Source organism: Python bivittatus, unplaced genomic scaffold (assembly GCF_059951505.1).
Source record: "Python bivittatus isolate LINGU-HERP-01145 unplaced genomic scaffold, Pbiv_v1 ctg000060_np1212, whole genome shotgun sequence".
In the NCBI taxonomy this organism is placed as follows: Eukaryota; Metazoa; Chordata; class Lepidosauria; order Squamata; family Pythonidae; genus Python; species Python bivittatus.
The window spans coordinates 16,089,928-16,105,500 of record NW_028277044.1 but is presented as its reverse complement, the minus strand read 5'-3'; the positions used below and the strand labels follow the sequence as shown (position 1 = coordinate 16,105,500).

General features: G+C 37.9%; 2 protein-coding genes across 2 annotated transcripts in view; one reads left to right on the top strand and one right to left on the bottom strand.

Moving 5' to 3' along the window:
- RASA3 (RAS p21 protein activator 3) overlaps positions 1–15,573 on the top strand; it is a 167,159-nt gene that overhangs the window by 3,637 nt on the left and 147,949 nt on the right. The gene's annotated exons all lie outside the window — the stretch shown is intronic.
- Positions 509–14,062, bottom strand: CFAP97D2 (CFAP97 domain containing 2). The gene is made up of 5 exons (XM_007426649.2): positions 13,146–14,062; positions 10,526–10,606; positions 7,743–7,861; positions 5,064–5,256; positions 509–2,805 (listed from the first exon to the last, which is right to left on the bottom strand). Exons 1-5 carry the CDS (start codon positions 13,350–13,352, stop codon positions 2,650–2,652), a joined length of 756 nt encoding a protein of 251 aa, XP_007426711.2. The 5' UTR covers positions 13,353–14,062; the 3' UTR covers positions 509–2,649.

Below are 15,573 nucleotides of genomic sequence, written 5' to 3'. Positions count from 1 at the left end.
AAATCCAATTCAAGTTGCTCATCACTGTGTATATAAAGCTTTGCATGGCTTAATGCCTTACGCAGCCTAAGTTGTGTACAGGAATGCCATTTGAAGTATTAGTTGAAACAAATATTTAGGGTTAAGTCCCTAGCCCAGCTCATTCTGGCAGATAAATACATCTCCTCCGGGAAGGAGCACATAGTCTCTGGTCTGGTCTACTGTGGGCTCTCAATCCACACCTTATTCAACTTCAGTCCAAAAAAAGCCATTGCTGAGATTAAAGAGAAAGTGCTTGATTTAGATTTACAAAGAACAGATTTGAAATGTGTATCACCACTACAGAAACCTTGGCAGTGTATTTTATACCATCTCTAAATATTTTTATAGTATTTTCCTGCTCATTGTAGAAGGGCGTTCACACAGAAAGATTTTATGCCCTACTCTCAAAGATCATGGAAGGGGACTTTAATTATATCCCTTACCAGGAATGTGTATATGTGTGCTTAGAAATAGGCAGTTGCACATGTTTTCCTGAGTTGTCCTTTATACCTTGCTTGGTGTGTAGAGCTAATTTCTTTCCATATTAGCAAATGCTTGGGCTGACCCTAATCAGAGGCTGTAAGGGTTGTTTTGTTTTGTTTTAACTAAAGGATTCATCTAGTGAAATTTCTGGAAAAGTTGAAAAAAATTGTGCCATCCCACAATTTTTGCTAGTAGAAGGCACTGGGTCTGAGCAATGCATAGACAAAAATAGATTTTGATTAATGTGATGGTTTGTAAAGCTCGCCTTTTATGATATTTGTTCTTGTTAAATTGAATTCTGGTACACTGTTCTGATTTTTGACTTAAGATAATCTATGACTCCAGACAAACAAACAATCACCTACTCCCATACAGAAAGTAAGCATTTGGAAAGTAAAATATCCTTTTTAAAAACAAACAAACTGCTAGGTTATTATGGAAAGTCTGTTTTACTGACGACCGAAGAATTGGAGAGTTTACTTCTATACCTTTCTGGGTTATGTTTCAACTATGATTTTTTTTTTTTTTTTTTTGGTGACAAAAAACCCTTGTTGGAATTTCTGCTTCTGTATATTTTGGATCTTCTCAGAACAGAAGCCTACTGTCAGCATTGCAAATCCATTCCTGCGGGTGGTTTTCTTTAAGTGAGGGAAAAGACACATGATCCAAGCCAACACTCTTTAATCTCATTTAGGAGTCCAACATTGCCAACCAAAGTGTGTTTATAGTATTCAGAAGGAAGGATTACAGCTCGCCAACTGTCATTTCATTTTATGATGTGTCTGTAATTTGTCTGTTCTTTGTTCTTTAATATAAGGTACATCAAAACTTTTAGTGTATTTGTTGAGCTATAAATAGGCCTCAGCCTATGGTTCCACGTCCTAGGCAAAAATCAAATATATTTAACTGCAAAAGCAATGCAATTTCATGTTGCCAAATGTCTACAATGTGCACTGATGTAGGAACTCGCACTATTGCAATTGTATTAGTGTGAATGCACTATGCCTGTTGCACAAGTCAGACATGGAATGTGCTGAAACTTTGTTCAGTTGCATTCACAGCAATGGGACCAATACATTGATATATGTTTTTTGACGGATGTGATGAAAGAATCCAGGTGTTAAGTCTTGAGCACTTTTGCCATAGGTACTTAAATTATCATATTATAACATGATGGTTTTACTACTACTCTCTGAGGTGGATTCAGAATTATTTATATATAGCTGAAATCACTGGGTCTGCTTTGTAACTAAACCTGCATCCATTTTTTTGTAACCAGAGAAAGGAAAAAATATATGCTGCATATACAATATGTTTAATTGCACATACATTTAATCCCCATTTGAGCCCAGCTAGGTTTGGGAGCACTTTGGCTGATATTGAAAAAATAAGGTTCTGGTTAGTATTTAAATAGGAAACCACCAGGGAATTCCAGGGCTGTAGGTTAGAATTTTATATTGTTGCCAAGAAAACTACACAGATGTGTTTATGAAGTCACCAAGGATTGAGTTTTAATTCATATTTCACACAAGTAAAGAAGCACTGGATTGCATTGCCAGGAGCACAGAAAATGGTACATTTCTGGATCCCATAGTGCCAACAATACAATTCACAATACTTTTAAGGAAAAGCCACTAGATGATGTAAAAATTATTACAGTAGAGCATCAGAATTGTGTTTTATTAATGATATACTTATTAATTAATTAATTCCTTAAGAGTGAATACTGAGTATAAATCACATAAGAAATTTCCCTTAATGATTAACACCCTTCAGCCTCAGCTGTAAATATCTGTCTGTCTGCCCATCCATCCATCCTGTTGTAATTTTCATTAATACCATGACATTTATTTTAGAAAAGAAGGTTCTGGCTATCGCATAAATAATGTACAGCCTTAACTAGCTTTCTTGGAAGTAATTGCCACTAATTTAAATGAAATTTATTTTTCAAAGATGCTTAAGATGGCCAATCTAATTAGCTTGCTAATATGTTATTTTTAATATCTGGTGTGAACATTACTCACCTATGAGATACTGTATATCTAACATCTATAACCATAGTAATTTCCCAGTAATTATTTCCTATACATCAGAACTTCCAGTGTCTTATATCCATTGTCCGAACTGCCAATGTAAGAGCTGAAATTAAGCCTTTTCTACTCGATTTTCTCCTTGATGATCCTCATTCAGTTCTTTGTTTTGGTGGATTAGTTCTATTCCTTCTTCTTGCTTATCTGTCAGATGTCCATCTTTCAGTCTGTTATCTTTCAGTCTTTTTTTATGCATTTTCTTATGTTGTTCCTGTATGATAATAAATTATAAACGCTTATGTTTGAAAATGGCTTCATTTTCTTAAGACAAAAGGATAGATTTTGAATGATCTTTGCAAATGTTAATTGTTACATGTTAAAATGTTACTAGATCATTTTAACTCTAAGAATACAGATTCTATTACAACTGTAACAATCACAAGATATGACAATATTGGTCCTTTTCTGGTTGCTCAGACTTGTTGAGACCTCTTCCCAATGCTATTTAATTTGATTTAATTGAACTGTAATTTAATTGAACTGATGGGTATTCACAGGTGTGGAACAACTATCTTTGCTTTCTTGCAAAAGATGCTCAGGAAGATGCTTGGCTCAGGAATGTGTGCTTTAGAAATGTTTTGAGATTTGTGATTAATGTAAGGTAGAGACAGAACTGCAACTTGAAGTTTATTCCTTTCAAGCTATTCATTGCATGAAGATAAAAGTCTTAAAATCCTTTTGAAGGGGAAGTGCCTTTCCATGTCTTCAACATCTAAGAATTACTTTTGTTGATCTTTGGAGCAGACCAGGATTGAAGGTATTACTTGGGAACATAAAATCTGACCTTAGAGGGATGGGAGAAGCAAGTGGATTGCATAATTTCAGTGCTAATAGAATTTTGTCTTGGATAAAAAGAAAAAAAAGATAACTAATATTTTTAACTAATGACTAATTTTTATTCCAAAACTGGGGTCCCATAATCTTAGGCATACTTAGATGTATGTGCACATTTCTATGTATGGAGCTTCACATGACCAGCAACATGAGTCGTTCCAAATCTTGACACTGGCTGTCAGTATGAACCGGTTTGGAATGTTGCTTCCTTAATGAGAGGTTCAAAGGTTCAGTAATTACTTATGAATAATCAAAAATAATACTGTGAAGCAACAATTATTTTCATATGCATACAAAATATGGCCAATACTGAAATGGTTATTTGTTCATTAGACCTGTGTTACTGAAATGTCTTCTCTTTTTTCCCATTCAGTACTTTCCTTCTTTGTTCCTGTGATGTTCTTCCTCCTGCTTGAGGAAGCATCAACCCCATCCTTTCATCTAGCAGCTACGCCTGTCTCATTTTCATTCCATTCCCCACAAAGTTTCCACTTTGCCAGGATTTAGTGGGTTAGAAAACATAAAATGATCCTTTATAGATTGCAGAAAGGAGAAGACAGAGAGGATGGGAAGCCTAAGAGACCAAATGATTAGAACAACTTTTTGGCAGTTGAAGGGCAAGGGAGGGCCCATGAAGATACGATTTTAGTCTGAAGGGGCAGAATCAAGAACATGTATGTTGCCTTGATCTTTGAAGGAAGGTACAAACTTAAAAAAATAAGAATCTGCAACTGAAACAAGTTTGTGCCTGTGTATGTACAGTATGTTTATGTACAGTATATACACACACATATACAGTACATATATGAAATATATATGAAATGTTTTATTGTAGTTATAGCACTTTATGGCATGTATTTCAGCATGATAAATGACATTCTGATTATTTATGAAAATAAGCATCTGATAGGTACACTGATACAGACACATTTTTCTTATTACTAAAATAAAATAAAAGGCAATTGAAATATTTTCACTTTCACTTTGAGACCTCAGTCTATCCATGCTGCAGGCAGGAAAAATTAATCCCGGCATTCCACGGATCCCGCAGCACAGAGATGATCAGGGTCTTCCTCTATCCACAAACATCCTTTCCTATTATACATCATTCAGAGATTAAGGGCCTCCTCAAGAAATCCATTCCAGTGTAATCCCTGGTTGTGTGCTTGTACATTGAGTTCCCTTAGCTAAATTCTTCATGATATCGTTAACATTATTATTTAATAGTAATTAAATAAACCAAAACAGAATTACCGATTAAGCACATTACCATCTCAGCAGGTCTCTATATCCCATGATCTCTATATTCGTACTTTAATAGGTAAATATTTTATAAACATAGCGAGTTAGAATCCACTAAACTACCTGAACTAAGCATAGGTTTAGTAAATGTTATTCAGGTTTTTGCTGGTGGATAACATAACATAATTTATAAGATAGGATACTTCCGTTCTATTAAGGCTTTGACACCCCTCTCTTTTCTACCTTTACTGGAACAATTATGGAATTTTCCAGCTTTTCATTGGCACAATTCTTTTCTGCACTAGAAACTGCAAGAGGTACAGCTTACAGAAGACCTAGAGATGCAGACCTACAGAACTGTGTGGTATGTATATAATTAACAGCAGTGATTACCTTTTGAATCTGCAACTTGCACAGTCCTTGAGGATATCTTGTAATACTGCTCATGTAGTTTTCAGTCTTTTGCCAATCTTCGTTCCATTTCTGGACACTGTACCGAGATTCACACTTTGCAATTCTTTCCAGAATGGCACAATTTTCTTGGTGTATTCTGAATAATTCTTGCTCTCGTTTTTCTCTGTTTAAACTAAGGGGGTGGGGGGAAGAAACCCTGTGCAATCAATTAATCATTTAAGCATTAAAAGAGAAAGTCATTCCATCCCACCCTCAAAATGGTAAATGAAAATGATTTTTTCTTACTACTCTGTCCTAAGCACCGTAAGTTAATCCTAAAGAAATTAAACTGAAATCATGGCACTCTTCTGTTACCCTCATATTGCTGTAGCTCAAGCTGTTGTTTATCTTCCACTATGGCTGGAGATGATTGAAGTTCTAGTGTAAAACATCTGAAATACTGCAAATTGGCAAAGGCTGAAAAGAAACCCCCCAGTCAGTTGCAAATTAGTACTGAATCGGTTAACAGTCCATTATCTGCTTATTTACTTGCACTTTATTAATAGTGTATCTGATTCAGTGACTGAGTTCATATATTGCATTAAGCAGTAGCTTAGTGAGTTGTGTGAATCTAGCTGTTGTAATTTGTAAACCAGCCCAAGACAATACATGAACTAAGTCAACTGCTATATTCAACAGTCTGTGGTTGAGCAAACTATGGCTTAGCATGCTGTATAAACCAGGCCATGGCTGGTTTTATACTACATATTAAGCAGGCTTGTTTTAAAAAAGAAGGACCACTGAAGTGGACTCTGCTGAGCTTTGCCAAGTAGAGGAAAAGTCTGCGAAACAGAGATCTAGACCTTCTTGGTCAATGGATATCTTCATAAATGTAAATTGCTTGTTTTCACAATATTACAGAATTTAAAGATGCTTTTGTGATCAGTTGTGATCAATACTAATTCTTTATAATTGTACTAATTGGTTCTTGTCTTGCTCTCAGGAGCAACATAAAACAGATCTTTATCGTCTTTTGCATTACAGTTTTTTCCAATATTTGAAGACAAATTCTGAATTTGCTTCCAGTTAAAACCGGGAGACTGTGAGTTCTAGTCCTGCCTAGGCGCAAAGCCAGCCGGGTGACCTTGGGCCAGTCACTTTCTCTCAGGCCTAGGAAGGAGGCAAGGTCAAGTCACTTCTGAAAAGTCTTGCCAAGAAAACTGCAGGGACGTGTCCAGGCAGTCTCCGAGAATCGGACATGATTGAACGGATTAAAAAAAAATCAGGTCCTTCTGAATTTGCTTCCAGTTAATTTTACCATAAACTGATCCTCACATTTTGCCAATCCAGTTACTCTTTTCTGGGCATGTTTCCATTTATCAGTTTTATTTTAAAAATGTAGTATCCAGGACTGGACACAATATTCCCAATGGAGCTTGACTTATGGCTGATCCACACTAATTGCCCTGTTGTGTGAGTACAGGCCACTGGAGGTAGGAACAGACAAGGTTATGCTGTACTTTCACCCAACCCACTATGAATATACCCTCCACTCAAGTTTTGATGCTTTTCATCAAAAGTAGTATTTTTTGGGTTGTGCCAGTTCAAATTGTGCTGTCCGATTTACCTGTTGCATTTACTTCCGTCTAGGCAAATTCCTGCACTTCGATTGGCGACTGTGTGCAACAAAGGAAATTCTTTGCCCCCCACAGCCATTTTATCTTGGGCTACTGAACTGAATGGCCTGCCAGAAGAACCTTCCCAGGTTTTGATATAATGAACTTTAACTGATCTAGTTACATGTGAAGCATGAAAGCATCCTCTTAGTTAGGATGGTAGCTATACATCATCAAAATAATTCTTATTTTTGTTTATTACTTATCTATACTTTTTCAAAATCTTAATGCAGTGTGCAAAGTTAAAAGATCAAAATGCGTATTCATGCGTACATAGCAACCACCTTTAACATTAGAATGTCTTTCTTGATTTTTCCTGGTTTAGCTCCCTAATATCCCTAATCTGTAATTACAGTACTGGTACACTTACGGTAGTGTCTCAGTAGCATAGGAGTTATAATATGCATAAGGTTACCAGTTTGAAACTCAGCAGAAACATTTTAATTTTTTTCTTTATCCTGTTTTTTTTTTCTTCATTAGTCCACTGGTGCACCAGTAAAATGCTGGAGCTCTTTTTCTTTTTCCTGGCCCCCAATAAATGGAGTAATAAGTCCTTTGCAATACTTATTCATTTAGGTTATTTGGAAGTTGCGAGGAAACCTTTCTTCAGCAAAAATGATGAAATGATGCAAGTTGTAGCTCAGGCAAATAAAAAGTTAAAAAAAAAAAAAAGGTACTGCTGGGTTTCAAAGCCGTGGTTCTGTACCTCACAGGCAAATGATATAACCACTAATGCAATTTCACACTGTTATAACAATAGCTGATGCAGAAATTAGGGAGTCCAACCTGGGAAAGTGCAAGAAAGGAACTTTTATTTTAGAGCTGGTTGCTGTTTGATCCCTTAACTTTGTAAACTGCAAAACATTTTTCAAAAAGTATACATGTCCAGTAACCATGGAGCGTGGGAAGGACACAGCAGGAGGGCAGAAGGGCGCTCAGGTAGAGTAATATTTACAGTCATTACAACTGAATAATTGTTCATCATTTTTACACCAAGCCTTACCTTTTGGCTTTATATTCATTTTTATTATCTATTCTTCCTTCAGTCTTCATGATATAAGATATCTTCTTCAGCAAGAAATAGTTATCTCGCTCTATCGTAGACAAACGGTCCTTATCCAGCTTTAGACATTAAAAAAAAAGAAACAATTTTAATAGATCATGTTCTTATATCCAATTAATATCCTCCCCCCCCCCCATTAATGCTACCTACTAGTACGTAAATACAGGGGGTTGTTCTTTCTGGAAAAAAAAAACATGAACCCTTAGATTGTATTAAAATTGGGTTTTTAGTAACACGGAAAATTCTCAAGAATGTGGCCAACAATAAGCTTTGGGAGACTTGCAAGTAAAGCTTTTTAAAGCAATAACTTGCTCTTCTGAGTGTTGTTATTATATTTTAAAGCTTTCTAGTTAGTGGCCGAATCACACATTTTATGGAATTCCACAGATCAGTTTTAGATTGTGCTAAGAAAGCTTTTTTTTTTTTTTTTCCTTAGCATCTACTACCAATTCTGTTGGATAAGCCCTGGTTCAAAATACTAGTGTTATGAGACAAGAGAAGAAAGTCTTTCTCCATTTAGTTTGCACCATGTAAGTTCCCAATACAATTTGTATCTGTGGAGAATCAGGTCTTGCTGAGCTACGAAGAGCAGAGGTAGAGAGGTACAGCTAGTTTTCTACTCTCATTCTTCCCCCAGCATAGACTTTATCCACATAGGGCTCTAAAGTTTCTACGATTCAAAATGGAGCAGAAATGTCATAAGGATTTGAAAGGTATTTTTAGCTGTTGTATGGTGGTAGAAGTGATTAGTCATCTCTGTTTCCTAGTTATGCATAATAGGGTCAATCGAGATAGATTATGAATCAGTTCAGATTTATCTCCCACTTTGTGGTTAAATTGATTATTACATGAATGAATTGGGGGCTTTATAGGCCTTGCTTCCCCTTGCAAGCTATGACATTTTCTCTACTTTCTAATTCATGGCTAACCACAATTTGCTACAGTGGTACCTCGGGATACGAACTTAATCCGTTCTGTGACTCTGGGCGTATCCCGAGTTGGTTGTAACCCGACGCAAATTTCCCCATAGGGTTCAGTGTAAATCCGGTTAATCCATTCTGCCCTCCGAATTTGGTCATACCCTGAAGCAAATTTTCCAATAAGGTTCAATGTAATTACCGTTAATCCGTTCTGGCGTCCGCGGACCACACGTCAGGGGCAGGAAGTCGGCCGGGCGCCATGCGGCGGGGCGGGAAAATGGCTGTGGACCACGTGTCAGGGGAGGAAAAATGGCCGCGGACCACGTGTCAGGGGCGGAAAAATGGCTGCGGACCACGTGTCAGGGCGGAAAAATGACCGTACCCCAAGGCGGAGTTCGCACATCGAGGTAAATTTTTGCGGCCGGAGCTGGTTGTAACCCGAAAAGTTTGTTAGTAGAGGCATTTGTATCCCGAGGTACCACTGTACTTTGTCTATATCAGATATTGTTTCAAAAACACATCTCACTTTGATTAGGCAAAACTACAGTACAGTTTGCCAGACTATACTGTAATACAGAAATGTAGGAGGCAGCTGGAGTGTGCAAGAGCAAGGGAAGCAAAGAATATATCAAACCATGATGGTATATTACATGTGAGCTATACTGAGATTGGCATTCATTATTTATGCCATAACCCTAACCATAGTTGCTTGGAGTAGGTCCATTCATGTTCATATTTTCTGAAGTGCAGTTCGAGTTCTTGGTTAAGTTAGAAGTCCACTATTTCTTTCTGACTCAGTATCTATATCTACACTACACTCAGTATCTATACTGTTTCTTTCATACATGACATATCTACATTTTGCTTAAGATAAGTTTGTGGAAGAAACCACATTTGGCTTGGTGGTTCACAGAACTCACCAAGCCGGAAGGCACAAACAGTGGCTAGATTCACACTACATACCATACACTAAGCCAAAACCAATCAGATCACACGATAGCCTAACTGAGGTATGCAAAAAATGAGATTCAGGACCATCTGTATTAGAACATTACTATGGATAATCTCCAGTTTAGTTTGCACCCAGCGCAGTTCCAGTCAATCCCTGTATCCCAGTGTTGTCCAAACGTGGCCACTTTAAGATGAGTGGACTTCAACTCCCAGAATTCCCCAGCCAGATGGCTGGGGAATTCTGGGAGTTGAAGTCCACTCATCTTAAAGTGGCCACGTTTGGACAACACTGCTGTATCCAGATCCGAGCAAGACCATGCACCACTCAATTCAGGTAGCAAAAGATATATCTTGACAATCTCTCTAAATAATACACCTCTCATAGTTTGTGCTAGATTTGTATTTTTTAAGATACAAAAAGTACTGAATCTTCAAATGACATAAAACAGTGCATTTATCTGATGAATGGTATGTGGAAATGACGTTGGGAGACAGGAGGAAGAGCCACAACTTAGACAATGGTCTGATAAATGAAATTTGAGTCCGAAGGCAGAGGCGTCTCAGAAAGGACCCTCCCTAGTTTTTGGGAGGGTAAAAGTGAGGGATGGAGAACTTTCAGTCTTGCAAGATTCTATTAATGTAACCTTACAATACAATAAAGATAGAGCTAGTATTCCTGGGTGTGCTTCTTGTCTGGACTCACAAGGCTGACATCTGAATACAAAAATTTAAAAAGACAAACACACAGAATAAAAAATATTTTGATTGTAACCCATAAATGTTTATGATGATCTTTTAAGATCCTCTTGTCTCTGTTATTATTGCTACAGCACAATATAAACAGCAACATACCTTAAGTTTTCTTAATTTCAAGTGAAGATGTCCGTATGTTGGAGGAGCAGACGTGTCTACCACAGGCTTGGCCATCAGGATCTGCAGCAGGAAAAAAAGTCCTTTTTATGTTTAATTTTCACTTGGAATAAATGAATCAATGAGGCTCTTAATGTTAGCTTGATGTTTAAATTCTAACTTATTTCATATCTGAAGTATGAAGCCACTGGCTCTTACTAGGCAACAATTATTTATTAGCCATTTCTCTCTCTATTGCAATTAGAATTCTAATGGTGTTGATAGGATTACAGGTAGTCCTTGCTTAACAACCATTTGTTCAGCGACCGTTAGAAGTTATGATGGCACCGAACAAGTGGTACTTACAACCGGTCCTTGAAGTTCTGGTCGTCCCAGCACCCCTGCGGTCATGTGATAACAATCCAGGTGCTTGGCAACCAGGTTGCAGCATCCCACGGTCATCGCCATTGGGACCTTCCCTGCCAGCTTCCCACAAGCAAAGTCAGTGGGGAAGCAGGCAGGAAAGGTCGCAAGTCACCCCTGTAAGTTGCTCCTGCTACTTTTTCTCCCAAGAGGCTAACTATGGAGTACGAGATCCTGGGGATCTCGTACTCCATAGTGTGCACCCATCCAGAGCACTCTCCCTCCCACCTGCACTTAGCAGCAGCCACCCCTCACCTGGCCATGCTCATGTGGTGCTGCAGTAGCCACTGGCACGCCCTCCCACACCTGGCAGCTGCTACCCCCCCACCCGGTTGCACTTGTGCTGCGCCACGGCAGCCACCACTGCATTCTCCCATACCCAGGAGCAGCCCTCCCCCATCTGGCCATGCTTGCTGCAGCCACTTACCTGCCAGCGGCCTGCGGGGCTTGCAACTTCCTGCCTTCTTCCCCATTGACTGTGCTTGTTGGAAGGAGGCAGGTAGTCGGGAGGAGGTTCTCACTTAACGACCTGCAGCCCTCACTTGACGATGGCAACGGGACTGCCAGGATTGCTGTCTGTAATAAGTGATGCAGTTACGTGACATCACACTTTACAACTGCATCACTTAGTGACGGAAATTCTGGTCCCAATTACCATTCTTAAGCAAGGACTACCTGTATTGAAACATTGCAAGTGCTTTGAACATAATATAGTAACATGACATAACATACAGAAACATAATCCTGTACATATCTCTTCATAATTCACTGCACCTAACTCCCAGGTAAACTGCATATTCATTTATTCATACATTCATTCATTCACTGCATTTCTGGAAAATATCCTACTTGTTTGGTGGCTCTTATTCCCAGGACTCTTCTCATACAATTATAGCCTTGATCAGTTGGAACTAACTCAGGTATATGTTGCATATAGATACATGGAATTGCTCCATCATCATCACCATCACGGTTATTATTGTTGTATTTCTGTTCCACTCTATATCCCAGCCTCTTCTATTTAGAATTGTCACTCTCTATTACATTGCTCCTGTCTGTTTCAAACACCTATTTATTCCTCTTTTATCCCTTTTTAAAGTCCTCTATAACTATTTTCTACCTTGTAGCTCATTATGAAGGAAATCCAAGTTTCTACATTTGGTCATACAAGACACATTCCAGAATGTTATATTTGTAGGGTGTCTATTCAAAGTCATTTCCCTTAAGAGGTCTAAGAACAGAATAATAATACAGTAAAACTGTAATCAGTCTTAAGAAACAAATAGTTAAATGCTATAGAATCAAGATGAATTATACTGCAGTGTCACAAAGGGGCACACTTATCAGAAGGTAACAGATCAACACATTGATTAAGAATTTTCTCTAAGACTATGGTCCCATTGTTGCACCTGGGAACATCAATCTCCAGTGCTTTGTTTATAAGTGTGCTCACTTGCCAAGAAAAGACCATACAGTATTTCTGCAAATCTTAAATTTTCTGCAAGCCTCCTACTCCAGTGCTATGATTATTGGTACTTCTAAACTTCAAAAATAGAGGAAATTAATATCAATGGATTATTTTTCATCTTGAAAAAATCCTTTCATCTTAGTTTTAAAACAAACATATCAAATTAGATTTAGGCTCTTTATAAATGTTTATACTCATGGTAATAATAACGCTACTAATATAAAATCAATTTATTTACAGCAAAGTTCTCCTGTATCTTTTCAGCACTGATTAACCTTTGTATCAGAAAAATTATAATTTATTTGTAAAAGGACAGTGGTGTGGCATATGTATTTTTCCCCCTATGGACACATGATTCTGCATTTCTTGGATGGTATTAACTGTGGCAGAAAAAGGCCCATTGATAAATGCCATTGATAATGCTGTTTCATTGTGGAAATTAATAGCTCTGTTCAAATAATTAACAGAGGAAGTAGCTATACTTTGGAAAATGCTACATTTTTACTTGGAAGTATTTTGAGGTTGGAGAGGGTCTTGTACCTAAATTCTGGGTACTAAAATTGTATTTTGGCTTCAAATGTGAAGTTGAGAAGAACAGCATAGAGTGAATATCTATAAACAGGAAGGTAAGAGATGGGTAACAGTTCCTATCCTTGGTAGACATCAAAGGTATTTCCTTTCCACAAGTTTGCCTTGTGCACAGTGCTTTAGTTATCAGAGAGTTATGCTTACCTTTTTCTTATGCCCTTCATATGCAGTTTTGTCCCACTTCTGCTGAAGGTATTTACTGCCACATGGCAGAATTGGCTGGTAGGCACGATGCATCTTAAAACAACATAAAATATATCTAAATCTGGACTCCTTCAAAGAGTATGAGTCATCAGCTGGAACGTTCTTGGGCAAAGCTCTAACAACAGTGGTGTGTTTGCAACAGGTCATGTGGGGGTTGTCATGGTATCACTGAGGCAAAAATTGAATAGCTGGTGGTATCATTTTAAACAGTAACTTTGGGGAAACACCAAACAGGAGCTAAGGATTAAAGACCAAGGTTCCAAACAAACTCTTAGGTTATGTTAATCAGTGGATGGATCACATTTCTGTGATCTTGCTTAGCACTGCAATAACTAAGGAAAAGGAACAAGGCAGGTAATAATACACTTGATAACATTGTAGACAAAGACAGGTTTGCACAAATAAAACTCAGCTTTTTAGCAAATATCATGAAATCAGACACAAATGCATATCATTGTCATATGTGACTATTAATGCATCTATATAGCAATGTAAACAATATACTCATCAGTATAGAATGTAAAGGTGTACTTTATTTTCTAAAACAATTTAAAATAATGTCAAATCTCTTCACGTTCCTGTGTGAAAATGTTCTCAGTGTGTTAGGAGGTACTGGTGCTAGAACCAGAAACTTTGGAGACAGCCACTAGGAGATTAGCTTAAGAATCTTCCAGAGCAACCTTTCTCAACCTTTCGACCGTGGAGAAACCCTTGAAATATTTTTCAGGCCTCAGGGAACCCCTGCACCTTCAGGCTCAAATATAGGCCAGAAGTTACAAAATTATTATATTCGTTTCATGTGTAGGCCTGTATATATGCATTAACAGTGTTCTTAAACTAAAAATAAAGAATGCAACTTGCCCCTTTAATGTGAAATCCGTGGTTGTTTTTCGCTGCACAAATTACTCAATTCTGAGCCGAACGTGAGATAAGTACACATGGATTTCATCTTCAACTGAAATAAGACGATTTCTGTCTTTGCTTCTGATGCTTGTTAAATAAGAAAAAGTTTGCTCACACATATGGTTTGCCGCAAAGTGTGGAACCCCTTTCCCCCGGGTTCTGCCCAATGACCCTGAAGACGAGAATTGGCTGTTCTTCCTTTTATTGAAGCACTTCAAGAAAAAGGACTCCATCTCGCTAAAGGGAGAGGAGCCCCAAGCAAACTCTTACTTTTATTTTTATACTTGTTGGAAAAAAAGGGAATAAACATAATTGGTTACATTGAGATAAGAAAATAGGTATAATTGGTTACAATTATGTTGCACAGACGCACCTGATTCCATGTTACATATAAACATCCCATAATTAGCTTAGCATGCTCTATGTTTTCTAAAATTCCCACCTTTGGGGGGGGTGTTTTGCTATGCTAATGAAGCAAAGGTCGGCTCTCAGTCAAGCCTCTAACTTTGCTAATTAAGCAAAGGTTACCTCTCGGTCAAGTCTCCAATTTACTGCATCCCTAACACTCCCCTTATCTCTAACATTCCTCTTTTATGCCAAGCCACCTGCAGTTTGACATGATTCACACTTACAAATCTCATCTTCTGACTACAAGGTCTTATTGCTGCTCTCAATATGAGAAGTTGAAACTGCAGCAAACGTTCGATGCCTTCCTATCAATGGCAGGATACTCTTCTTTCACAGAAATCCAGAACTTGTCCATGGGCAGATCAGTGAATCTCGATCAGACTGCAGCTCCAAAGTTCTTCCTCTTCCTTCAAAGTGAAGTTCTCAGGCTGAGTAGAAGATGCAGAGAAAGGATCCCTCACCCAGACATACATTTGTGTTGGAAGGGAGGGAAAGTACTGATCAATTTTGTTATGCAGTACTTCCAGGTGATTTTCAATTAGATTTGAGACTTTCTGGTATCCCTCCTCACTCTCAAGCCCAAGCAGCAGTAGAAACATTTCAGTATTTCTTTTTGCAACATGAGTTTTCCAAACATTCACTTTTCTTTTAAATCCAAGAATCTTGTCACTTGAAGTCAAGACATTTTTCTACAGTGCCTTGTGGAGACTTGTTCAACTGGTTCTTGTGATGAAAGATGTCCACTAAATATGTTAGTTTCTGCAACCATTCTCCATCTTCAAAGTACTCAGCAAAATGTGGAATACTAATTTCTCGAAAATACTCATACAATTCTGCCTTCAGCTCAAACACCCTGTTGAGCCACCATATTTCTGTGTGTAATGGGAGACTTACGTGCTCTTTGTCCAGGGTTTTACATATTTTTTAAACATTCTTGGGTGTCTTTAATAAAGTTAAAGACTTTAGCATTTTTGTAGCATCACTCAGAACTTTTTTTCATTTCACCTCCAAGAGTTTTTGATACCAGCGCCTCTCTGTGAAGAAAGCAGTGTATCGT

Coding starts and splice junctions, on each gene's coding strand:
- CFAP97D2 (XM_007426649.2), bottom strand. CDS start 13,352: ATGACCTGTTGCAAACACACCACTGTTGTTAGAGCTTTGCCCAAGAAC. Junction 5,257..7,742: donor AATGAATATAAAGCCAAAAG/GTAAGGCTTGGT, acceptor CCACCCCCTTAG/TTTAAACAGAGAAAAACGAG. Junction 2,806..5,063: donor GCAAGTTGCAGATTCAAAAG/GTAATCACTGCT, acceptor ATTATCATACAG/GAACAACATAAGAAAATGCA.